Source organism: Macaca fascicularis, chromosome 16 (genome assembly GCF_037993035.2).
Source record: "Macaca fascicularis isolate 582-1 chromosome 16, T2T-MFA8v1.1".
Classification (NCBI taxonomy): Eukaryota; Metazoa; Chordata; class Mammalia; order Primates; family Cercopithecidae; genus Macaca; species Macaca fascicularis.
The window spans coordinates 54,525,776-54,552,862 of record NC_088390.1 but is presented as its reverse complement, the minus strand read 5'-3'; the positions used below and the strand labels follow the sequence as shown (position 1 = coordinate 54,552,862).

The window sequence follows — 27,087 nt, the reverse complement described above, 5'->3', positions numbered from 1 at the left end:
AATTCTGTTTGTGAAGGAATAACAAGAGACATTTTGATTACTGATTCTGGTCAGCATGGATGCACCCCTCAGTGATTTTCAAAGCACTTTACAGTCATTAATTGTTTATATTAAATTAAATAGTCTTGGATAGCCATTAGTTTAGAAAGCAAAGTTATATCTGGCTTAAAACTGCTTTTTGCCTACTGCCTCACTCGCCTATGCATTATCTAGAACTTGCTCACATATGGCTCTTACTTTATCCAACTGTAAGAGAAGGTGATTTTTTCCCCCCAAAATAATGCATTTCCATCCCTCTCTCTTCAGTGTCTTCTGCTTGCAGTTTGGAGAACTCGGTTCAAATCCTAACTGTAGCAATTAGTAGCTGGGTGACTTGAACTAGTTGCTTAACCTCTCTGAGCTTCCTTCTTCTAAAAATGTTGATATTATGCTCCCAAACAGACTCATAGTGAAGATTGAATAAGTATGTGGTATGGTGGCTGAGCTCAGACTCTGGATTCAGACAGGTCCACATTCAAATCTTAGCTTACATCTTAACAGCTGTGTGCTCCCCAGTGTTACCTGGGTGCCTGTCTCCTCTCAATAGAATCAGAGATGGAGAAGAACTCCCTCATAGGGTTAGAGATAAAATGAGATAATAAATGGAGAGCACTTTGCACAGTGCCTGTTAGGTTCTAATATTATGAACAGTTAAGTGGCTGTTTGGAGTGGGTGTTTGGAGTGAATTAAGGAATTATCAAATGAAATAATAAAATCAACTTCATGTTTTCAAATATCCCCCACCACTACCACCTTCCCTCAACACGGTCTCTAGTGATCTGAAACCCTTTCTAAATAATTGTTTAAAGGTTGTTACCACTAACAGAGATCAGATCTGTGTTTGCCCGTACAAGAATTGGAGAGGGACTGACTACAAAGAAACATACAGAAATTTGGGGAGTGATGGAAATGTTCCACATCTTAGTTGCGGTGGTGCTTATAGGACTACATTTTTTACCCTAAACTCATCAAACCATATACTTAAAGTGAGTGCATTTTATGCTTATTGCACTTCAATAAAAGTTACATTTTAATTAATGTATTATGTGTATTCTAGAGCAAGGGTTAGCGAACATTTTTCTGGGAAGGGCCAGATAGAAAGTAATTTGAGCTTTGCCGACCTTAGGCTCTGTTGCAGCTACTCAACTCTGCCACTGTGGTGTAAAGGTAGCCATTGAAAATAGATACTAGACAGTTCATAAATGAATGGGTGTGGTTGTGTTTCAGTCAAACACAATTCATGAACCAAAATTTGTTTTCATATAATTTTCATGTGTCATGAAATATATTATTTCCTCTTTTGATTTTTTCCCCCAACTATCTGAAAATCTAACAACCATTCTTAGACCCTGGGCCTTACAAAGACAGGCAGTAGGCTGGATTTGATCAGTGGGCCACTGTTTGTCAGCCCCTGCTCTAGAGTTCCAAAGAGGCTTTGTTAGGCAGCGTTATGAAATCTGCTTTAGGGACTTAGTACAAATACCATGTGTAAGAGGGCTGGGAGTCCAGCTCCTGTGAGCCCTGCCGGGTCTTTGCCAGAACCCACTCCCTCTGTGGCCAGCCTAAGCCGCTGCTTCTTGACTTCAATTTTGCCATCTGTGCAGAGAGGACAACAGTCATCTTTCAGAGCCCGGTAAAGCTCATTGAGTTTGTTATTTGAGAGAAAATGCTCTATCCAAGTGCAAAAGCTGATCATGGCCTGGGTTATGAGTCTGGCCTGTCTCAATCATCAGGGGGAAAGGTTTGATTTCTCAGGTTGTCATTCCTAAAATTGCTTGTTCTCCAGGTGATGTTCTTATTTCTGAATATGGTCTGACCTTCGTTCCCCAAAGAGAAGGGTTATTTTTTCAAAGAGCTGGCAGAAGCAAAGTACTCAGAAAGCTTGCTCCTTCCCTGCCAAACTGGCATCCCAGCGCAAACCATGCCTTAGGGGAGGGTGGCTTTCCCCCATAATGTTTGCCTGGGTGGGTCCAGAGCTACTCTAAGCTCCTCTGAGAGCAAAAGCAGCTTTATAAATGCAAACCAGCACAAACTGAGGTTTCTTGTTTTTGGTTTCTGAGAGTAGAAGGTGCTTGAAGCATTTTTAGGGTAGTAAAATGGCCAAGGTATCCACAAAAGTCAAGATAGTTCAGAGGTTCCTGAAGCTTCAAAGCTTTTAAAAATTGACTATTACATGTAAAATTCAATCAATCCTTTATTGAAGAAAAAATTATTATCCAGGCACCCAGTTTATGCTCCTACCTGTTGGAAGCATGAAGAAAAAATTATTATCCAGGCACCCAGTTTATCCTCCTAACTGTTGGAAGAATTTGATTCAATCGTTTCTCACTATTTTTTTTTTTTTTAAAGCCAGATAATAAATGTTTTAGGCTTTGCAGGCAGTATGGTCTCTGTTGCAATTACTCAACACTGCTGTTGTGATGTAAAACAAGTCCCAGACAATACATCGATGAATGAGCATGACTGTGTCCCAATACAACTTAGTTTTCTAAGTTGTAAACAAACAGGTTGTGGGCTGGATTTAGTCCACAGGCTGTTGTTTGCTGAGCTCTGGTCTGAGTTGTGTTATATCTAGAAGGGACTAGGTCGGTTAGGGAAGAGAAAAAAAAACCTAAACCAGCAGAGACTACTGGTGAGAATGTGGAAAAACCTATTATTACGGATTGGAGAGTAAAACCCAACCAATGAGGATGTTGCATTAGGAGTAGGGCGGGGATACCCTAGATGAATCCTGGCCATGGTGAATTTTCCTGATGAAAGTAGAAAGGCAGCCAGTGGATGGGCAGCACCGGGGACAGGAAGAGCCGATGGGGCATTGTGGGGAGATACTGCTGCTGGCTGGACTGCTCATAACAGTATTCACAAAGGAGCCTCTGGTTGAACATGTGAGAACCTATGAGTAAGCCACGTAGGATTCAGGTGGGTCAAAACAAGGTAAAAACCACAGCATGAGCAAAAGCACAGGGAAGTATCTGCAAGGTGCTGCATAGAATCCTGAGTTGGCAAGTTGGAGCAAAGTTGGAAAGGTCAGTCTATGGCACATCATGGAAGACTTTAAAACATCACTTTCAACAGTGCGAACTTTTTATTTTTAAGAGTCAGTGACAGGTACTGAAGGTTTCTGAGCTCATATCCCCTACAAAGCAGCCAACTCAAATAGTCTTCCTCCTTTACAAAGAGACTATGGTTGGCTGCATCTCACATGTTATGAATTTGATGCTAATACCAAATCACATTTATTAAGCCATTATTATCTGCCTGATAATACTGTACTAAATGCTTTACTTTCATATGTCATTTAATAATGCTTATAAGAAATCACTGATGGGGTTACTTTTATCTCCATTTTGCAGATTAGAAAACTGAGATACATAAGAAGTTAACTTACCCAAGCCAACCAGCTTGTAAGAGGCAGAGTGTGGGTTTAAATGCACCTCTTAATCATTCTCAACTCAAGCTATATGGCATCTCAGTGGATTTAAACATATTTCTGCATTTTAACAGTTAAATAAAACACTTTTAACATCATTTCTAAATTGTTTCTCCAGTGTTCCCTCTCCTCAAAAATCCCCAATACTATAATTACATTTGTCATCTTTTTATCTTCCTATGAATTACTTTTTAAGATCACCAGATTAATAATAAAATATTTGTAAATTTAAATTTTGTTCAAGTTTCATACAAACCCAGTGCACTGATTTAGCATTAAATCTTAATTTCCATCAATGGCAAATCTATCCATCTATGTATATAATTATTTTCACATTATTTGGGTTACATTTTAGGAGGATATTGCTTTGATGAACACAAACCATATATTTATCTAACATGAATTTTTGGCCAAACACAATAGTGTGATAAAATTTTAAATAAGTTAGGATGAGTTCATGTCCTTTGTAGGGACATGGATGCAGCTGGAAACCATCATTCTCAGCAAACTATCGCAAGAACAGAAAAGCAAACACCACATGTTCTCACTCATAGATGGGAATTGAACAATGAGATCACTTGGACACAAGAAGGGGAATATCACACACCGGGGCCTATTGTGGGGTGGGGGAAGCAGGGAAGGATAGCATTAGGACATATACCTAATGTAAATGACGAGTTAATGGGTGCAGCACACCAACATGGCACATGTATACATATGTAACAAACCTGCACATTGTGCACATGTACCCTAGAACTTAAAGTATAATAATTAAAAAATAATAATAATAATTAAAAGTTTAAATAAGTAAAAAATGCTTATATACATAAAAGCTTAGAAAGAAACAAACCAGAATATTAATAATAGTTGTATTATGGTTATGTGATTATAAGTGATCTGTTTTTTCTCTTTTTTCCAAATTATTTTAAATTGGATTATATTAGTGTTAAAATTTTAAAATATAATCATGTGAAAAATGTTCTTTTTAAAAAAAGAGAGGTTAAAAAAATAAAAAAAAATAAAAAAATAAAAAAAGAGAGGTTATAAAAATAATACATTGGGAACTAATCAGCAACTAATGAAATAATGCCCAAATGCAAAAAGTGATGATGTTCCATGAAGGTTCCATGTACCTAAAGCAACTGGATCTCATTAAATCCCTGGGACCTAAAATCAGGCTAGCTGGGGTGGGTCTATACTCAGCTTCTCTAAGTACAATCAATTTAAGAGAAACAGGAGTAGAGGTTTAGTGGATTAGTCACAGCAGGCCATTAATCTCTGCATTCTCAGTTGTAATCCAGCCTCTACCAATGAGATTGGAGGAAAAAAATCCCACAAAAAAAACAAACACTGGGAAAAGCTCTAAAGCAGGCTCCCTAGAGACAGACATACTCAGGTCACAGTTTGCTTGTCTTTACTTAACATCAATACAGTATTTATCATCTGTCCTATTTCTTGTTGGTTTTCCTTTCATGCCTTTTGCTGAAATGCTCAGATCAGATATATTTGAAAAGGAACCATACCGCAATCCCAGGAATAGCTCAGCATTTAATTATCATTTAAAAAAATCCTTCTGTCAAGTGAATATGAAACACAAATCAAAGCTATGTTTTCATGTTGCAAATAGGTTGAAAAAAACATGGGTAAGGTTATCATAAACACAAATTAGTGCTTGGGGAAGCAGGTAAAACTGAGCAATGAAAAGGAAATAGAGAAGCCAAATTTCAGTAAAAATGAGTGACAGTTTCAAAAATTGCAGGGTAAATAGTATCTCTTTTATCATAAATGGATTAGACCATAATAATACCTCACTTCTTTACTGCTCTGGCAAATGACCTAGAATTTACTAATGTATTAAGTGGGAAAAAATAAGCAGCAAATTCCTGAGCCAGGATTCTATTTATGCCACTACTGTCAAGGCCGAATATTTATTGGATTACATGAGACCACATGTCTACATGAAAGGTTTTGATAAATGTAAAGTGCAGTTGTAAACTAAAAATAGGTGGCATTAATTTCTTAATTTTTAAAAAATTATTAAAGGAACATATGGGCCAGACCCAGTAAACTGTCTCTGAAGATGATGCTATGAAAAGACATCATTATCTCCCTTTTTATTACCTTTAAAATATTCCCCAAACATTCTAGTTTCCCCTAGTGAATCAGATGCAACCAGCCTTAACTGATTACGTGCTATGTGCAGACATTGTGCTAAACATTTTCACATGCATTGGCTCATTTAATCGCCATGTTTTACATGATATTGCCAAATTCCTTCCTAATTTTGCTCCATGTGTCTTTTATTATTTTAGCTTCAGCCATAACGAAAGCAAAAGCCACCATTTATCAAGTGCATTCTACATGCCAAACACCAGGCTCCGCATTTTTTTATTTCAAGCCCGCTTAACTCCAAAGATAGGTGTTATTACGTCCAATTTACAAATGAGGATACTGACACTTAGTTAGAGATGTTAAATAACTTCCTAAAGTCACACAATAAGAAACAGCAGAGTTGAGGTTACATAGTAAAACAATGTATAATGTTTTCAATGAATGCTCTTCAATAAATCTGTAGCAGTCAATGACCCCTAGACCCTTTCCCAGTGTTGCACTAGAGGGTGACAAGGTAATCTTCAACAAATATTATTTGGGTTATTTTTCTCATAATGTCTTATCTTATGATTGCCCATCTAGAAAGTCATTTGCCACTTTTCTGTTCACTCAAGTCGTGAAAGATTTTCCCATATTTTCATCTTGTTGCCTCAACATTTCAAAGACTGGGTAAGTTTAGCATGAATAGCAAATTTGAACAACTTTCTGTAAAAGTCTGTTAACATACTAAAGTTCCCAAGTTGGAAAGGGACCTAGAAACTACTTACTCCAATATGCTTAACCTGTTTAAAAGGAGAAAACTGGCCTCAGAATAGTAGAATTAATTCCTCTATGCTACAGAAGTAGCAGTGGCAAAACTAATGCTAAACACAACATGTCCTAACTTCCATCCTAGTCATCTCTTTAGCAAATCGCCTAATTCTAGCTTTCCTATAATGTATAAAAATGTCCTCCAGGAACAATACTTAAGAAGGTTTAAAATTCTAGACCTAGAAAAGGTATTTGTTTATTCTTAACCACGGTTTCCTGTCTCTGATCTAACTTGTTATGCAAAATAACATCTTGAATCCCATAGCTATTTAGGTTTGTTTAATAGATTTTGAGGTAAACCATTGCTGAAAGGATCTTTGAAAGATTAGTCACTATTCTATATACTTGCTTACTCTCTCAAGGAATTCAAGCACATTACTAGAGCCTCATAAACAGGTTATACTTTACTTTCGGATATAATACAGTAAAATGATAAGGAACTTCATACTCTTTGACCCAATATTCACAATATTGAGATTATTTTTAAAAAATAATTCAATAAATATCTACTTGGATAAAAACAAATGCCAAAAAATGTCATAAACTAGAAACAACATATATGCTTAAAAACAAGGGAAAAGTTAAATATACATAATGCGATTTTAGATGAATAAACTACTCTGGAAATATAAGAAAAAAATGCATATTAAAGTAGCAGATACTAGCTAGTTGTTCACAAACCATTTTCCCTTTGCTCCTGGCTACAAGGCTAGCCTACAACTCTCCAAGTGCTTTAAAATAAGATGTTAATGGGTGCAGCACATCAACATGGTACATGTATACAAATGTAACAAACCTGCATGTTGTGCACATGTACCTTAGAAATTAAAGTATAATAAAATAAATAAATAAGATGTGGCTGGTTGGGCACTTTGGCTCATGCCTGTAATCCCAGCACTTTGGGAGGCGGAGGCAGGAGGATCACTTGAGGTTGGGAGTTTGAGACCAGTCTGACCAACATGGTGAAACCCCATGGTAAAAAAACAAAAATAAAAATAAGATGTGGTAATGTGACTGACCAGAAAGGATGCCCACAGCTTTCCTTCTTGGCCCACAAAAACCCCTCCCGTGGTCTTCCTCTACACATTTTTTTCCCCATCTGGTGATATCGATGCCCAGGAAAACTTTGGAAACCACAGGAGGTAGCAGAGCCCCCATCAACCTTGAGACTCCAAGTCACTACTAATGACATAATTTTTTTTCTTGTATCTCTTTCCTCTCACCAAGTACCTACATGCCCACACACATACATTGACATCTATTGGACAATTAATGCAAATAAGAAGTAAGCCTCCATTGTGTTATGTCACTGAGATTGCAAAGTGTATGTGTCAGGGTTCAGGATATCCTGAACTGACACAACTAGGAAGCAAAATGGGAAAATATTTAAGATACAAAGTTTCTTTTTAAAGTACAAATTGGAAAAGTCACTGTTTCAAAATTTAGTAAACAAAAATTTGGTCTATGGGGAATAATTTTTTTCCTAAATTTTTTTTTCTAATATTGTATCATATTTGGCATAAAATACACTCATTGATTCCTGGCTTCACTCATGTCTGTGACACTAAAACACTTTGCATATACAGTCCCTGTCTTGCGAGGAGCACTGGTCAAGAAAGAACATCTCAATTGAATACATGATTGGGCGCGCTGGCTCAAGCCTGTAGTCCCAGCATTTTGTGAGGCCGAGATGGGCGGATCACGAGGTCAGGAGATCGAGACCATCCTGGCTAACACGTTGAAACCCCGTCTCTACTAAAAAAAAATACAAAAAACTAGCCAGGCAATGTGCTGGGCGCCTGTAGTCCCAGCTACTTGGGAGGCTGAGGCAGGAGAATGGCGTGAACCCGGGAGGCGGAGCTTGCAGTGAGCTGAGATCCGGCCACTGCACTCCAGCCTGGGCGACAGAGTGAGACTCCGTCTCAAAAAAAAAAAAAAACAATACATGATTGGCCTAAACAACCAAGGCATAAACACAATTCTCATTCATTAAGTTGTTCAACTTGTCTTACTTTGGATGTGGCACATTATATGCCTTTACCTGGCTTAGTCAAGCTCTAATTTCAGCAGTTCTGAAAGCAGATTTAAAAAAAAAAAAAAAAAAAAAAAAAAAAAAGCCTTCACTAACTTATACAGTTAAAATAGCACATGACTTTCATTCAGCCAATAAAACTTAGTGCTAAAACAAAACTAAAACTAAAAGGCCACAAAGAACTACACCATAGTGGAAAAACAGGAATGAAACTTGTTACAGAAATAAAACATAATGACTTCACTACTTTGTATTCCACTCTACAGGGTTTTGAATCACTGTAACTTAGAGCCAGTATCATTATGGTGCATTATAAGACTTAGACATCAAGTGACATATTTCTATTCACACCCAGGTCATACAATAGAAACCTGATACTCACCAATGTCTCACTTTAAAATCCCCAAACATCCACTGAGAAATTAACAATAGGGCCCCTTTTTTTTCTATAACCCCTTTTTATTTTTTTCTGTAATTAAGATTACAAGCAAACAACAACATTATCCAATTGACCAATCTCACAGTTGTAAAGATTAACCAGGTGATTACAGGGTGAATTCACGGCCAAGGACAGCAAATCCACTCCGTTCTTTCAATTCCTTGGCTGTCAGCTCTTCTCTGGTAAGAACTAGTCAACTACACCACAATTCTGTTACAGAAGGCCAGAGGGGAAGTAATGTTTTCTGACACAAGACTGAAAACACCATAGAGACCACAGTAATTTCCTGTATTGCTCTGCATCAAGACTAAAAAGTGGGGTAGGCTATTCTCCCTCAAGCACTCTAGTTCAACACTAACTAGGGAACAGTGAGCTTTCTAAAGTGTTGTTTCCTCCCAAGTAGGAACTTGGTAAGAAATACCATACATGTTCTAAGCAATCTCCTCAAGAAGGAACAGAGATGACATGGAGAAAAGAATGACAGTGTATTCACCGATCTTTAATTGTCCTAGTTCAAACCTTTGGTATGGTGTCATAAATACAGAAAGAGCCAAAATACATTTTAAACAACTATAAGGTGCCCCAAATAAGGATGATTTGTCAAATGGAAATATGAGTCAGAGCAGGGACTAGAAAACTATCAAACATATTGCTCATTGGGAAGGTTCCCATTCTCTGTGACTCTGCACACTCAAAAACCTACATGCAGTAGAAGCAAGACAACAGCTGAAAGAGGTGTCATCTTCATCTCCCCTCCCTCATGGCCTCAGATCTTGTCCCCCAGTCTCTCCTGAATGTGGAAAAGCCACTCTCAATCGCTCCTTGTTATTCATTTATGTATTAATTCAGTCATTCATTATTGAGCATTTTCTAAATGCCAGGCACTGGGTTGGGTAATGGGAAACACACACACACACATTTGTGTCTCACTACATACACATTCTATAGGGCAAAGACCATTGCTGTTTTGTTTGCTACATTGTATCTTATGCCTGGCCCAGTGCCCACCTCATAGGAGGCATTCGTTAGCATTTGTGGAATAAATTAACAAATATATTAAACACGGGGAAAAAAATCTTCCATATATATTACTTTACTGTTTATTTCAAGAATCCTCTGAGGTATTTATTATTATTCTAACCTTGTGTTGGAGGACAGGCCTATGCTCCCTCAATAATTGCAGCTATCAGAATTGTTTTCCTTGAGGGTAAAAGGTAGCTGTGTGTGTAGTGAGAGAGAGGGGAGCAGAAAGAGAATGTGTTGACTCACATCCTTCAGTAAATGTGTTTATTCCAACTCTGGCATTGCTGCCAAATGTGTTGCAAAGCCAGCAAGACTTGGCTCTGGAAAACTCACCTGAAAGTCACAGGCCTCATTTCCTACTGACAGCCCCTTCAGCCACCAGGCATGAAGTATTGGACAAAGTTAAAGATTAATTCTTCATTTACTGTGACGAAAGTACCACCTCTCCCAGATCAGCAGGCAAAGGCATTTGTATGCTGTCTCCTTCATAACCATTGATAATCTCTCCACTGCCATGCTGATGGCCCCCTAATGCAAATGTAATCAAACCCCACACTGGCTATCCCGTTACCAGCCCAATCTTGCTAATAAACAGCAATTGTGGCTTTGTTATAAAAGTGATCCTAGATCATTTCTCATCACCCAAACCTTCCCACCCCAACCCCTCACTGCTGGAAATCCTTTAAAGTTCTGTTTAAGGTTACATGAAATAAAAACTGCAAAAAAGTTACAGAAAACCTTCACTAATCAATGAGTAAGATGATAATAGACATACTGTAAAATTCACGATCAGTCAGTAGGGTCCTGGCTTTTTTTCCCCAGGGTGTAAATATATGGCAATAAACTAAGTAAAGAGATGATATAAACTCTGTAATCTATATCTGGATTACTCCAAAGCTTCTGGGAAACCATCTGGAACCATGGACAACACTGGAAAATGATCTGGGCCAAGTGGAGCATAGCTGGACAAGAGCCAAAGCTTTAATACTGACTGGTCTCTTCCTAATGAAGGATGCAAACTGCATACTTCCTTGGGCCTTTAAAAGATGCCTTCCTTGCATAGAGGGGCACTAGGTGATTCTTACTGACAATATTATATGCAAGGGATTACTGTTATTGAAATTACATACCTTATATACTCTTCCGTCTCAACCTCATCCATCACACTACACTCGTTAGTTGTGGCCATGTTGACTTTTTGACCGTCCCCTGAATTAATCGTGTCCTATGTCCTATCTAATCTCCCTTCCTTTGCAAATGCTGTTTCATATGTTCATCCATCTCTCATCACATCCCTCTTGGTTAATTAGCCAAAATCTTCCACAACAACTCTTTAACATCCTTGGAGACTCACCCTAAGCATCCTCTACTAACACTACTTACTCTCCTTCTCTACCCCTCCTACTTTCAGGATGAGTCAGATGTCCCTGCTCTCTTCTCCTCAAACACTTTCTATACCTCTTTTTATTACAATGCCTATCACATTCTGCTGTGACTACCAATATTTAAAAAGTCAGTCTCTTACTAGATGAAGAATTTTTGGAGGAAAAGGTCACTGTCTTACTTATTCTGGTTGGATTCTGAGTACCTGATGTACAGTGTGCCCTCAATAAATGTTGAATGATTAAGGGGACAAAGAAAACCATTTCAATTTAGGTCTCTACACTCATTCTATACTAACTGAACCATAGAGTGGGTAAATTGGATATATCATTTAGTTAACCAGGGGTATATTCTGTTAAGTGAATATGTACTCTATTGGAAATAAGAGTTGAACAGAATGTAATAAGATAAAACTGCTACACAATGCTTTGTAGTGCTTCAAGCATCTGTTTTATGTCAAATAGTGTATCTATTGCTTAGCCCACAATTAATCTTCATGACACCAATGCATGTACAGATGATTCATTTATCTTAGCCTTCATCTAATGCTAAAGACATTGTTATTATTCTTCAAGTACAAAATTGAAGACATTTGTATTTGCTTAACCTGAAAATACCAAATCTCAAAGATCAGGATAAATGAGAGCCACAAGAGATTTATAAAAATGAATTTTTAAAAAAGTCTATCACTTAGAATGTCCCATAATGGCCTAATTGATCTATCAGGCCAGGATTTTTTTAATGGGTTTTGTGATCAAGAATAAATGTTGACAGGAAAAGAAGACAAGGAGTTGAGTTTCTAAGTAATATCTTATTACAATCAAAGTAAAAATATTAAGTTGCACACAAACCCAATTATGTCATTTTCCTTAGCTCCCCATTAGCTAGCTCCTCATAAGTAAAAGGTAAGGTCTAAGCTTCTTATCGTGGCTTACAATCTCCTTCGCACTGGCCTAAGGTTATTTTTGTAACCCCTATATCCAGTCATTTATTCCAACCCATCCACTCCATATGCCCAATCCACCATACTTTGATATTTTGTTTTTTAAATGCCTTCTTGTCTATGAACATACTATTCTTGCCACATGATATGTCTTCTTTCTCCATGTTCTGTTGAAATCTCATGTATTCTTCTAGGTCTAGCTCATATGTTTTCTATAAATCTTTTCCCTTCCCCACTTGTATCTACCCACAACAGAGTTAATTGCTCTTCCTTTATATTTCTATTATACTTTATACACACTTCTATTTTACAGCATGTACTCTCTTGTTAAATACTAAGGACCAAGTATTGTTCATTTCTGTGATTCCAGTGCCTGGCATACAGTTTGCTGTCGATACATTTTTGTTGAACATAGAATAAATGATTAAATAATTAATTTGCATTTAGAAAAACTGATCCAAAGTGTCAACAAGTGTTATTATTGATGTCAATGATGATGATGATGATAATTTTATGGGAGCAACTTCAATTTACTGAATGATTAATAACACGTCAGGCAGTATGGCAGATTCTTTTGTACATTTTCTATATCTCACATTTTACAGATGAGGACTTAAGGCACACAGAACTTAAATTACTTATCCAAGACCACACAGAGAGTGAATCCCAAAGTTAGAATTCACATGTCTGCCTATCTGGGCTCTAAAACCCAGGCTTGCTCTCATATGATATGTATTGGCTAATGGCTACTGTATTCCAGATACCACATTAGCCATTTCACAAATGGTGTTTTATTATCCTTATAATTACCTTGTAGGAACAACAACCTTGAGAGGTAAGTATCTGTTTTACAGATGAGCAAGCTGAGACCCTACCTCCAGTCCCCTCCAGTTCACCCCCTACAGAAGAACTCCAACTCAACTGTCTACAATCTCAAACAGGCTACAAACTCTGTAAAGTACAGTGCTAGTTGTAGACATGCAACAGAAATTTAAAATCCAAAGAAATGTCAGAATTTCAAATGAATTTTAACCAAGAATCCATTGAATTGATGCAAAGATCCATAATAAAAAAACAAAAGTCACAAAGTGAATAACCATATTAGGATACTTCATATTCTCTCAATTCAATAGCTCCCTAAGTGGGCTCATCCCAACTTTCCAGTATCTCCCAAAGTGAATCTTTCATTTCAGCTGGGACATTCTTTAGCGTACATCCTCGTTTCTATTCCTCCTTTTTGATGATGAGGTCCCCTCTGTCTCTTTCATCAAAATCTCCAAAATCAATCTCCTTTTCTTTCATGTCTAGACTTCTCCCTTCTATATAATTTATGCCAATTATTAAACAATTAGACATTATTCTTATTCGTTTATATCACAATGCATTTTAGCATTACAACATTGCATTTATAATAATATCTTAACAAATAAACATTACTCATATTACATTATATCATTATAAACTGTGTGTATGTATCTCAACTTTGCTTCTATAACTGTATCTTAAGTATGGATCATATATAGTGTAAAGCATATATAGTGTAAAACAGATGCTTTACACTTGCATAATGCAAAACATGTTTATTCAAGAATAACTCTCTGAAGTTTCCCTCAGCAATGCTTTGAAATAGGCAAAGCAAACATAATTTTTATTTTATGGATGAGGACTGAGATTCTGAGAGGTCAAGAAAACTGCCCAAAGTTATAAAGGTAATGAAGGTGGAGTTGTATTGAAGGAAAAGTCTTCTGATTTCCATATTCTTTCTATAATGACTTGCTATCATACACATTTATGATACTTGGATCTCTTTTTGACCTAACCCTTAGGCCCAAGTATATAATGCTTAATTACGGTGATAAATTGAGATGTTAGTTACTGACTTGGACTGGTACTCAAACCCCTCTCCCCAGCCAAGGGACTGGCAGTCCACATTGACATTTATTTTTGCCCTTGAGATTTTATACAACTCCAAAAGACTTTCTTGACTCACTATCTGGAGAGTTTTATCTATGATGGTGGTTATCTGTCAGTAACTGGGCTATATGACATCACATGGGAAACTGGATTTAAAGAAGCCACATTGCTAAGGAGATCATCAGATAAGTAGTCATTGTAAGGGTGGGACTTTTTATTGGGGGACATTCTATTTTGAGCCATATTGAAAGCATATGTAGTTTGCCATTTTTGAGGCACTTTAAAGTTGGGTCTATACTGCATTATAATATGCAATGGAAAGAAAAATTCTGTGAATCCCCTGGGTAATAAGTACTACGTGGTTTCCAGGTAGTTTAGTAAACTTTCCAAGCCTCAACTCCATATTGGACTTACAGGGATAAAGTGGGTTACGCTCATGACTATGCACCAAAGCTTAATGCCACCAGTCTCATTTGTATGGGAAGGAAAATTAAGAGACTTTTCATAATTGTTTAGCCAAAGCTTCCTGGAAAATAAGATTTGTGCTCAATGTTATAGATGTGCTTGCTGATGATGGTTTTCTTTTTGCTTTTAAACAAGTTGATATGGAAAAAGGTAAAAGCTCTACTCCACCATGAACTAAGCCTATACAATATCAGATTTGTAGGAAATAATGACATTATTGCCTGCTTACTATGTGATAGAAACTGTGCTGTGTGAAAATCATTGGACACAATATCTCATTTAGTTGATAGAACAAACATGTGGTATGTGTACTATTATCTCTTTTCTACACATAAGAAAACTGAAGTTATGCCATTTTAATGTTAAGATTAGGAAAACAATGTAGGAAATATTCCTTTCTTGTAGAGATTGCTGATCCTAAGATGCTAGAGGCATTTGGGTAATAGCCTCATCTGTTTGATTGACAGGGTAATGTACAACTCAAATGCTACCTTAATTCTAGCTCTAAACTGTAATCATCTAAACTTTTACTACCAAATTCTCTAAGACTTATATTCATTTAACCCAATTTATTCTTTCAGAGACATCAATATAAAAAAAATTAAATAAAAATATTTGAAAGGAATCTTGAACCAAAACGTAAATGATATACTGAATTTTGACTCAGGTAGACCTGGATGTGAAACCTCTAGGCTGAAGCTCTGTGGGCTTTGGTTGCTATATCTATAAGATTGTCCCACAAATTCTAAGAATAGATGAATTAAATATGTGCAATATATGTAAAATGTGTGAAAATGCCACATAATTCAAATGGTTGTTGATGTTATTATTATGAATAAACTGACAAAGAAGTAAAGTTACATAAGGAGGAAGTAGGATGCGTTGTATAAACTAAATTAGGCAGCTCTTGTCTGACCAGGAAATTCTCTCCTCATGCTGCTAAGCATACATTCTTGCTGATCTGAGCTGCTTTGGTAGGAGGGGAATGGTGCTCTTGCAGTATACAGAAAAATCATTCTGGTTCTCTCTCTTTAACTCTCTGATCTCTTCATAGACCCTGGATGCCTTACATTTTCAGCAAAGTGAGATCTGAGTTTAATGGAAAGCCAGAAGAACTCCCAAATCATGCCCTTTAGCCTAGCTGTGTTGCATTAAGTAGCCAAAGCTGATGTGATCTCGCAAATAAAAGACATATGTGCTACTGACCCAGCATCTAGCTAAGCCTGGCCAAACAGTCCCATTTTCCAATAGTTTCATCAAAACCAAATTATTAGTGCAGAACCATCAAACATGCCAAGCTCAGGTGTCTGTACTTTAAGCAATATATCCAAATAGGCCCATGGAGAAATTTGAGGGTGGGTTAGAGGAAGTATTGGAACCTTCTGTTAACAAAACACTAAGCTACAAAGCACCAGTGTGTTCCTGAAAGCAAATGCCACCAAATGAAATTCAGTCAATATATATTCCATACGACAAATCTACTACCAACATTTTCCTTCTGTAAAGTGTTTAGACTGCAGACTTCTACTAGCCTTTTCCAGCCTGGTGTTTCTCAGTAATGGAGCCAACTCTATCAGTGCTTTAAGTATCAATGTCTGGTAACTCTGTAAGGATTAGCACCCATTTAGTGGTCAGGAAAATTCATTCCAAGATGCTAAAGAGGTGCTTTGTTTTAAATTTTTTTAATTTAAGATTTAGCAGATTCTATGATCACAGGGTTATGTTCCTTTCAGTAGAGCTCAGTCATGAGTAAATTAAAACTGCAAATCATGGAGACAGAAAAGAAAGATCCACTAAACTCTCTCAAAGCCACAATTATTCAACCTTAGTGCATTGCATTTCCTATACATTCTAAGGCTGCCAGACGGAAAAAGAATGGAGTCTGAGTCTCCCAAACTGTAGCAATTGTGAGTCATAATCATATTACTAATAATAATTCTCACATACATGGGCATTATTAAATGAGTGGCTCTGCTTACAGGAGGATGAGGCCATCCTGACCATGGAGAAGAAATGGCCTTTTAAAGTTGTTTATGGATGTGTAAAATAAAGAGTATATGATGTTGCATCCCTGCCTAAATGTCTTCATAAAGTGCAAATTAATGCAGATCCTAACTAGGCATTTGGAACGCTAACCTAGTTTTCTGTGTTTAGCTAATAGCTAGCAATTTTGCTTACACTTTTATCCTCTCATTACATAGCAATAATGATTATTTAGTAAATACATGTGAAAGGCCATGTACTCCATAGCACTCCTCCTGGGTTGGAAATAACCCCCCTCCTAATGCTTCCATTTGAATAATTTAGTTGCTGATACACCAAATCAAATATAGCTGTGACAGGTATCCCACTAATGCTTTTTTTGGAGGCTAAGATCAGACCCTTTCTCAGCCTGTTCCCCTCGGTGATTGCCTGGCCAAACTCAGGGTAAGGGCTGGGGACAAAGAGGATGCTGGAGGAAATCCAGAGCCTTAATCAATGTTAACCCTTTATAAATCTTAAAGGTACTCAGATGGCTTGTCTGATTTGAAAATTATTAATGATACTGGGGAAAAGTAAGGAAAGGCTATTTTATAACTAGTCAAATATTCCGGAACGAGAGAGAGTTTGAAATAGACATGTAGAAGAGAAAGATGTAAAATATGGCCTTGTGAGATGCCACCCAGTTCATATCTGGACATATGACTGATACAAACCTTTACAAGTCACTTGAGAATTTTTACTCCTAGATGCAGAATGGAATAATAGAAGTCCCACTAGAGGAGTTGGGGTGACCCCAGGGCACATTTTCTTGTCTGCCAGGTACACAACACATCTCACTGATGTATCACTGAGACAAATTTCTTAATAGGATAACCAAGTCCCACATAGAATGGTTTCGGATAACAGAGTCCCATTCCTTCCCTATGAGGAGAAAATTGGAAGCGAGACTGGGATTTGGAACAGAGTCCAGGGTGAGGGCAGAACTAGGGTTGTTTTCTCCTATCAAGAATCAGGTCTGGTTTAAGGGGAGGGGATTGACAGGGTTGAAGGAAGAGGCAGGAAACATGTCTCTCCACCCCAATGCTGCTTAAATGTGGCTGCTCAAAGGGGCAATATCCTGCTCTCCTCTTCTGATGACTTCATGGGAAGTTGGCCGAGTCCCCAGTTCTGCAGAAGGAATGCAGGCAGAAGGCAGCACTACAAATGGGCTTTTTCTTGGGTGCTCAAGTGGCAGGTGTGAAGGGAAATGGGGTGGGTGCCTTCAATGGGAGGAGCCACGGAACTGGGGAATACTGCTGGTCCAGGGGCTTTCCCCTTTCCCTCCCAGCTTCCTCCCATCCCCAATTCCCTGCACCAACAAAGACACTGCTCAAAAACCAGAACCCGTACTAACACACTCAGGCACAGGTGTCCACAAGCCCTACCTCCTTCACCTCAACACCCTGAAATCCCGTTTGCTCTTAAAAGCACAGACAGGCCCAAGTAGACTGAGAGGTCTGAGCCAGCACATCCTTGCTACTGGGAATTAAGAAACACCATGATGTAAAGTGGTATTTGTGACACTGTAGTGCTTTAAAAAGAAAATTGAGGGGTAGAGGAGGGTGTGCCAGCAGGTTTCAAAACATCGCAATCAGTCCTGATGTGTTTGGGGAAGGCATGGAGGACATATCTGATCCCTGCCGGTACTCTCCAGTCCTGCATCCTCCCGCAGTCTCTTGAAAGTGTTTAGATACCCGGGCAGGGCCCCGCGTCCATTTTGCCAGCCAGGAACCACCGAGTTTGGGAACTTTGAAAGCCAGGGGATGGGGGTGGTGGTTGCCAAGGCTCGGATTTCGGCGCCAGAGTTCTCAGCCAGGAAAGCAGTTGAAAATCAACACCCATCTGGCTCTTCTTTCTCATCCCCCACCACTTTTTCCTTCACCCTTCCAGGACTGCACACAGATCCTAACCACCCTCCCCGTCCCGCCCCGCCCCCCCCCCCCCCCACACACACACATTCAGACACCCTTGGGCTGAGAAGGATTTTGATTCTGAAGGCGGCAAACCCGCAGAACTGAAAGGGTCTCGCCACCCCCCTCTCCGCCCCGCGGCTACATACAATAAAACCCCATACACCCCAAACATCACAACATAACCCAAATCAGCCAGTGACTTCGGCGCGTCCCGTACCTGATATGCAGACGATGAAATTGGCTTGAAGAAGAAAAAGCACCTCCCAGACTATTTCCATCCTCTGATTCTCATTCCAAGTGCATCACTCGACGGGAAAACAGGGGGGGCAGGGGGGAGCCCGACACGGCACACACACATACACACGCGCACACACTTCCGAGCGAGTGCACACTCGCACTCCCACCCGACAGCCGGCCAGGGACAGTCACCCCCAAGATCAATATCGCAGTTTGAATTGTTCCGGCAAATCTCCCCTCGGGCTCGACGGATGTGCGCCCCAGATGTGCTGACACATGTCCGATGCCTCGCTGCCTCGGAGGTCTCCCCGCTCGCGTGTCTCTTCTCTTCGCACCAGCAGCGGAAACCGCACTAGCAGCGGCGGCGGCAGCCACCTGAAGCCACCAACACTGGGCTCTTCCAGCAAAAACAAGACCCCGATTCGCCTGGCGCCCCAAGAAGACATAGACGATAGCCCCCCGCCGGGCCGCGCCGTGCAATTCCGGGCTCCCGGGAGCGCGTAGCTCGCTGGCTAAGCCCAGGCAGTCCGCGGCAAGTTGCCCTCGAAGTCCGCCCCCCTCACCGGGGCATGGTCGGAGGGTGGCTGCTGCGCTCCGGGGCCGTTCTTCTCCTGCTTCCGGGGGGCGGGGAAGGAGCAGACACAGCAGACACACAGAGAAAGAGAGGCAGGGATTATTGCCCGAAACCGCCAGCCGCCGGCAGCCTCCGCCGACCCTCCCTGCTCCCCAAGTCCGCGCGCAGCCTGCCGCCTCTCAGCCGGGTTCCGGCCGTGCGTCCAGGGCGCCAAGGGGAAGGGCTGGGCCCCGGGGACTGGGGCGCGGTGGGGGCCCACGGACTCTCCAGGTCGCGCGCGCGCTTCCTGCTTCTTTGCTATTTTCCTAGACTCCCCAGAACCCCCAGTTGCCTGGCTTCCATCGCCCGCAACTAGCGCCGCTGCCGAGATTTTCCGCAATGCAACTGCAGGGGTCGTTATTTCCTCGCCTACGGATCCCGATGCTTCCCGACTCAGAGAGGAGGAGGGCAGGTGGGGGCGGGAGGAGGAGGAGGAGAAGGAGGCTCGGCCAGGTGAGCGTCCCCGCCGCCGCCGGGAGTCCCAGCGTCAGCTCCGCAGCCCGGCATCCGGGGGCGGATGCAGGAGGCCCGGGCGGGGAGGTGCGGCTGAGCTCGGCCATGAGGAGGAGGAAGAGGCTGGGTGTTACAGCTTCAGGCCACCTTGGCCGCCGCCTCGGCCCCAGTCCCTGGCAGCCGCCTCCGCACTCCGCACCGCCCTGGCTGCCTCTGTTACCCTCCAGGATTTTCGAGTTTCTCTTCTTAAAAAGAACTTCGTGCTGAGGGTTCGGCGCGGGAGACCCAGGCAGGACTCATCCTGGGAGTGCTGTGCTGTGCTGTGCTCTCCCTCCGCTGCGAAATATTGGAGATTTTTTTTTTTTTGCATAATTTATTGCCTGCCCTCTCCACTTCGTCCCTCTCATGCCCCCCACCCCTTCCCCCTTTCCGCTCCAGTGCCAGAACACTACTTACCCCAGAGTTCTTTTCTCTGCAGGTTCCTAGACCAGGTGCAACTCTTGCCTGCAAGTCCCTGCCTCCCTCCTCGCGAAAGGGGGGAACACCGCCTTTCCAAGTCCGGGTGTCAGCAGCAGCTGCTGCCAACTGCGCCTTCGCCCAACTCCAGGAAGATTCGGGACTATTGGAAACCCGAGCTTTAGAGGAACGGGGTTCCCTTCTTGTCTTTCTTTTATTCTGCTTTTCTTTAGGGAAGCTCTAGTGCTTTGGAGGCTTTTGCTGGGCTCCAGGATACTTTCCGCCAACGACACTCAGCAGCTTCCACTGAAGGAGATTTCCCCACCAAACCCGCGCGCGCGCACACACACACACCCAGCGCGCGGCGCTCCAGGGCCCCAGGGGAAGGTAGGGGCGGCGCGAGCACCACCCGCCCACCCAGGCCGAGGCCAGGGGCAGCCGGTCCGCAGAAGGTATCGTGGGGAGGCGGGCTGTCTATAGCCTAGGAAAGACTTGCACCCGGTTTCAGTGTGGATGCAGGAGAATTGAAGAAAACCCTGTGCTCAGGACTGTTTGCCTAAGAGGGCTGGGAACGAAAGGGGAAAGACAAAATCTCAACAGATTTGTTTGCTTCCATCGCTGCAGTGGTGGTTTGCGAAAGCTCAAACCTACCTCTTTGGGGTTACTGACTGACGAAGAGGAGGGAGCGTAGAGGGAATCCCTGGGAAGATCCAGGATTTCTCGGCGCGCTTGTCCCGATTGGGAACTGTGACGTTAGGAGATTTTGCACAAACGCGGATGAACACACACATAACAAACATAAACACACACATACCCCGCGGGGATTTTTTATCCACTTTTAATTTTTGATGTTTAGAAGCTATTTCAGTATAAACCTCCGTCGAAGAACTGCACAAAGGGTAGATAAGTGGAGATGGAGGAGGGGAAGGAAAGGGTGCCGTTCATCCGCACAGAGTCAATCTAGTGAATCTTCCCGTGTTGATCCCAGCCCCCAGGCTGTGCGGCATCCGAGGGTGCGGAGTGGGAGCTAAAGGAGTTACATTACAGTGCTCCCGGGATTCTTGAAGGGATTCCAACTGCCCAGGAGTCTGATGGGTCTTTTTGCTGAGTGGCGGGGAGAAGACGGAGGAACAAGAGAGAGCACACAGCAGATCAGCAGCTTTCTGAGCTGTCTGGGCTGGGCGGCTGCAGGAGCCAGAGCTACGCAGTCCCACCGACTCTAGGGATTCGAAAAAGGAACCGCCGGCCGACTTGCCTACTCTTAAAGGAGATATGGCCGTGAGATCTGTTCTGTGAAACAAAGGCCAAGGACTCTAGGTGGTCAACACATTAAAAATCTAGGCCCAGATGAAACAAATCCAGCATTCGTATGTAGAGAGCTTCCAGGCTCAGCAGGGAAAAGAATGAAACTTCAGAACATTAAAAGAATTCCGGACAGTGAGAATTAGCCCATTTGGGAAACATATGGGGGCGTTTGTCTCCGTGCCTTGAAAGTAGACTGCATGAAGAATGAAGAACTATTATTAATTATTATTATTATTTTTTCTTTCTTTCTTTTTTTTCTTTTCTTTTTTTTTTTTTTTTGGAGAGCGGGAGAAAAAAAAGTAGTCTGACAAAGGTGAGCAGATTCCATCCTGGAGAGAGTTCAGAACCGTGGACAGCGACCTACCTTCTGTGCTTGGGTGGGGAAACAACGGTGGCAGAAGAGCTCTCTCTGGAAGCAGAAGCAGGGTGCCTGAATTTTTACGTCACCACCCACTCATTTACTAATGAATTCTGCAACTATTAAGTGTCTTATATGTGTCAAACACTGTGGCAAGATGCTTGGGCTTTGTAATTGAAAATACATTATCCTCGCTTTCAAAAAATCTGCAGACCATATATCCCTCTATATTCTGCTTTAAGAGCCAATGCTAGTAAAACAATACTTTATTTCCACCCTTTCAGTCTGCATACTCACCTCCAGCATTCCCAAAGAAAATTCCATTTTGAAGCCACTAAGTGCTTTCAGTTTTTAAAAAGACAACTCATATGAGAATATTTGTTAGTTAAAACACAAATTTGAATGTATTGATTGTTATGTATGAAGTATTATGTGTATTGATTGTTATGTGTGAAGATTATGTGTGAAGCATTATTAATCCCTTACATAAATTATCTCATTTAATCATCATAATGTGACCGTGACATAAATGTCATTATTACTTCCATTTTACTGACAATAAAACAATACCTGGGTAGTTCTTTACCCAAGGTTCCACAACTACTAATCAGTAGTGTAGAGACCATAGCTGGAAAGTCTAAACTCAGAAATCATGTCACACATATTTATATGCTCTGTAAAATGAAAAATATCATCTTGGGGAGGTCATTTTGCACTTAAAGAGAGCAGAAGTACACATATGACAGCTAGAAGGTAATCAAAGGTGGTATGAAAATTTAATAGTAGACAATGCAATTTAGAACCCGACTACATTAGTTGGGAGAAGGAAAAGATCACTGGGAATCAGAAGTAATCAAAAGCATTTCTAATGACAGAATTTTGGCCCCTGCTAGATGTCAGTTCTGGTTTTGGCACTTGGAATACAGCAATGAACACAATAGTCCCCAACATATTGATTCCATACTAGCAATTGCTAGAAGAAAGAGCCATACATTCTTGAGTCATTTCTAGGCTACCACATTTCTAGAGTAGGTTGCTATATGTTTTTCTGAGAAATTCACCATCTTAATACAGAAAATAACTCAGTAAAAAAATGCATTAAGTAGAAGCCTTTAAATTTAAGTAAATTCTGCCTCCCCTTTTTGTTGTTTTTTTTAGTCCACAAAACAAACCAAAGACATGTGGAAAAAAATGTCCATGAAGCTAGAAAATATTCTTAGCCCTTTTCGTATTTTAATGTGCTTATATGTTTATCTAAATAACTACAAAGAATCTCTCCACATTATATCCGCCTTTATCTTTTGTTCCTTGCTTACTCCTCTGCATTTCTGCACTACAAATTAAGTGCAAGTATCTTACACATTTAAGAGAGTCTTGGCCAAGCCCACCCAAGTGTGAGAGATACCAATTGTCCTGTAGAAAGCAAGGAATTATATTTCCATTTTCCAAGAGAGGATAATATTAAATTCCTTTGGGTTCTTCCTGTACCAACACCATAGAAGAAGGGATGACTCATCTGATGGTAAACTTTGTAAGTGTTTGACTTTCATTAGGGTGCATTTATCAGAGGCCAAGCACACTGTACTAGAAGACAAAGGAAAACTATCACTTTTCCCACTTCTCTGTTCTCTTGGTAAAGCTGCCCTCAGGCACACTGAGCTCACAATTTTAGTGTGTGTACCTATGCATATTTATTTTCTGTGCCACTTTTAAAGAGCAGAGCCAGTAAGATCTCTGCTTTCTTGCAGTACTTAGCTTTCTGGGGCCAGTCACAATCATGTATGCAGCTAGGAAAGCATATTTAGAGCCTTCTTTGTAGACCCAACCATCCTTACAAGTGATTTTCTAGTTTTGAATTTGGGGTGAATAGTTGGAAAATGCCATTTTGAAACACATCAAGCTCTATTTAAGGACAGTTCCATACCCATTTAGAAAATGTTTCTATTTTTAATTGCTTAGATGCCAGAGGGAAAGAGAAGTTAGCGATGAAGCTACCCCTAACTTCTACCAAAAAGATAAAATTACCAAAATAAATGGAAAGATATACCATGTTCACGAATGAGAAAGCTCAATATTGTTAAAATACCAATTTTCCCCAAACTGGTCTATAGAGTCAACATAATCCCAATAAAAATCCCAGCAAATTTTAAAATAGAAATTGTCAAGCTGTTTCTAAAATCCATATAAAAATACTAAGGAACTAAAATAGCCAAAACACTTTGGAAAAAGAAAAACAAAGCTGGAATATTTAAATTATGTGACTTCAAGGCTTGTAAAGCTATAGTAATCAAGACAATGTAGTACTGGCATCAATATAAACAAATCAATACAACAGAGAGAGTCTAAAAATAGACTGACATATATTGATTAAGTTGATTTTCAACAAAGGTGCACACTCATTTCCTTGGAGGAAGAATAGTCTTTTTAACAAATTGCATTTTCAATATTTGGGTGTCTATTTTTGAGAAAAAATAAAGATGAACTACAGTCCATACCTTACACTATATAAAAAAAAGATTAACTCAAAATAAACCTAAATGTAAAACCTAAGCCTTTAAAACTGCTAAAAAAAAAAAAAAAAAAAAAAAAAAAAGAAAGAAAATCTTTGTAAGTTTGGGTTAGATGAAGATTTTCTATATATGACACCAACATCATGACTAATTAAACTTTGTTGGAATTAAGAACTAATCTTCTTCAAAAGACAATTTTAAATAATTTTTAAAAGTCACAGTCTGAGAAAAAATATTGGAAAATTATATATGGCACAAATGACTTGTAAGCAAAATAGGTAAATAATTCTGAAAACTCAATTTATTAAAACAAAAATTTCAAAATGGGCAAATGATTTGAATACTTTACTATAAAGATATAGTAATGGAAATTAAGAATATAGAAAAATGCTCAACATTATTAGTCATTAGGAAAATAAAAATTAAAACTCCAATGAGATAGCAGTATACATTTATTAGTTTGGCTAAAACTAAAAACAAAACGAAACAAAATAAAAAACAATACCAAGTGTTGGTGAGAACATGGAGCAACTGGAACTCTCGTACATTGCTGGTGAAAAGGTAAAATTATGCAACGACTTTAGAGAAATGTTTGGGAGTTTCTCTTTTTTTTTTTGACAGAGTCTCACTCTGTCACCCAGGCTGGAGTGCAGTAGCGCATCTTGGCTCACTGCGAGCTCCACCTCCCGGGTTCACGCCATTCTCTTGCCTCAGCCTCCCAAGTAGCTGGGACGACAGGTGCCTGCTACTGTGCCCGGCTAATTTTTTTTTGTATTTTCAGTAGAGACGGGGTTTCACTATGTTAGTCAGGATGGTCTCGATCTCCTGACCTCGTGAGCCTCCTGCCTTGGCCTCCCAAAGTGCTGGGATTACAGGCATGAGCCACCGCACCTGGCCTGGCAGTTTCTTAAAAATTAAATATTAATATATATAAAGCATATGACCTCACCATTTTGCTCATAGATATTTATCCTAGAGAAAGAAAAGCTAATGTTTATACAATACTTTTACTCAAATGTTCGTAGTTCTTCACTTGTAATAGATATAACTAAAAACAACCCATATGCCCATCAACAAATCAATAGACAATTGAATTGTGAAATAATTATGCAGCAATACAAAAGTAATGAACTATTGTAACATGGAACAATATGGGTTAATCTCACAATTACTACACTGAGAAACAATTTAGATAAAATAGAGTGCATATAGTATGATTCCATTTATACGAGATTTTAGAAAATGTAGGCTAATCTTTACTGACAGAAAGCAGAATAGTGGTTGCCTGGGGAGGCAGGCCAGAAAATGGGGAGGAATGGGAGGGAGAGACTGCAAACAGCATAAGAAACTTTTTGGGTTAATGGCTATATTAATTATCTTAATTATGTTGATGGCTTATGGGTGTACACATATGTCAGAAATTATCAAAGTATACATTTTAAACACATGCAGTTTGTTTTAGGTCAGTTATACCTGATAATAATCCAGCTAAATGAATGAATTAGTGTTTTGAAAATGTAAGGCAGAAACTGTAATGATAAATAGATATTTTAAAAAGTGTGGCTGGACTAGGCTTAGAGAAACTCAACATTACTGAACTGTTGTTTTTCCATACAAAATGTTTAATTACTTAAACTTTGAGAAATATTAAAAGAGTTGTATTTCTCTGCGATTTGTAAGCTCTGGTGTAAAACCAATAGCTCTGATGTTGTAGCTATATCTTTATCTGCTTTACAGGTATTGGATTATTATATTATAAAGTAATTGTCCTGTTGGTACCACAGGGTAAAATTCCTTGTTATTAACTGGGCAGATTTCCTTTGGAGGCAGTGGAAAATACCCAGGTTTGCCAGACTTGGAGAGAAGCAGCTCTTGGGATAGAAATAAAGACTCGAAAGATGAGCCTTAAACTGTGGCTGAGCAACAAATGCTTTGTTCATTAAGCAAGGATGATAGGTTGAAGTGTCTATGTACACTCGCGGATGTGAAATGGTGCTGGGAAAGCTGACTACTGTCATTGGGTTGTGGGCTGTGAGCTAGGCAGGGAGGAAGGCTTTATAAGACAGAAAGGTACACTGAAGTGACCTAATAAAATTGGCAATGTAACTCTGATCTGAGAGTAATCACATCTGGTGACCAGTGACAAGTTAGCCTCAATGTTATTCCTTTCTACCAGCTCTTCAGATAACTATTTACAAACGTTGTAATTTATTTTGGAAAAATTTCCTGCAAACACATGGACTAAAATGATGAGGGGAATTGCCACAGTTCTGAAACCAATGTGGAGATGGTAGGAGAAGAAGAAACCAACCTTGGTGGTACCTCAAATCACGGAGTAGAAGGGACAGCGACACAAAGGGCAGACCTGTGGCAGAACGGAGGTGGGGGATGGTAAAGACACTGGTGATAACAGGGATTATGACCAGATGAGTCAACCACGAAGGGACTCCCCAAGAGTTAGTAGGGGTTCCAAACTATCTATCTGACAAGGAATTAATAACCAAAATATATAAGGAGTTCAAACAACTCAATGGAAAAAAATTTAATAATCTGATTTTAAAATGGGCATAAGATCTGAATAGGTATTTCTTTAAAGAAGACATACCAATGGCAAATGGCTATATGAAAAG

At 39.9% G+C, this 27,087-nt stretch overlaps 1 protein-coding gene across 1 annotated transcript in view; it reads right to left on the bottom strand.

Moving 5' to 3' along the window:
- CA10 (carbonic anhydrase 10) overlaps positions 1-20,630 on the bottom strand; it is a 544,961-nt gene extending 524,331 nt beyond the window's left edge. Inside the window, exons 1-2 of the mRNA XM_045375029.2 lie at positions 20,285-20,630; positions 18,743-19,373 (exon numbers count right to left, since the gene is read on the bottom strand). Of these exons, the coding sequence (XP_045230964.1) occupies positions 18,743-18,803 (61 nt within the window). The 5' untranslated portion in view covers positions 18,804-19,373; positions 20,285-20,630. The remainder of the gene's footprint in view (positions 1-18,742; positions 19,374-20,284) is intronic.
- Between the last annotated feature and the right edge of the window lie 6,457 nt (positions 20,631-27,087).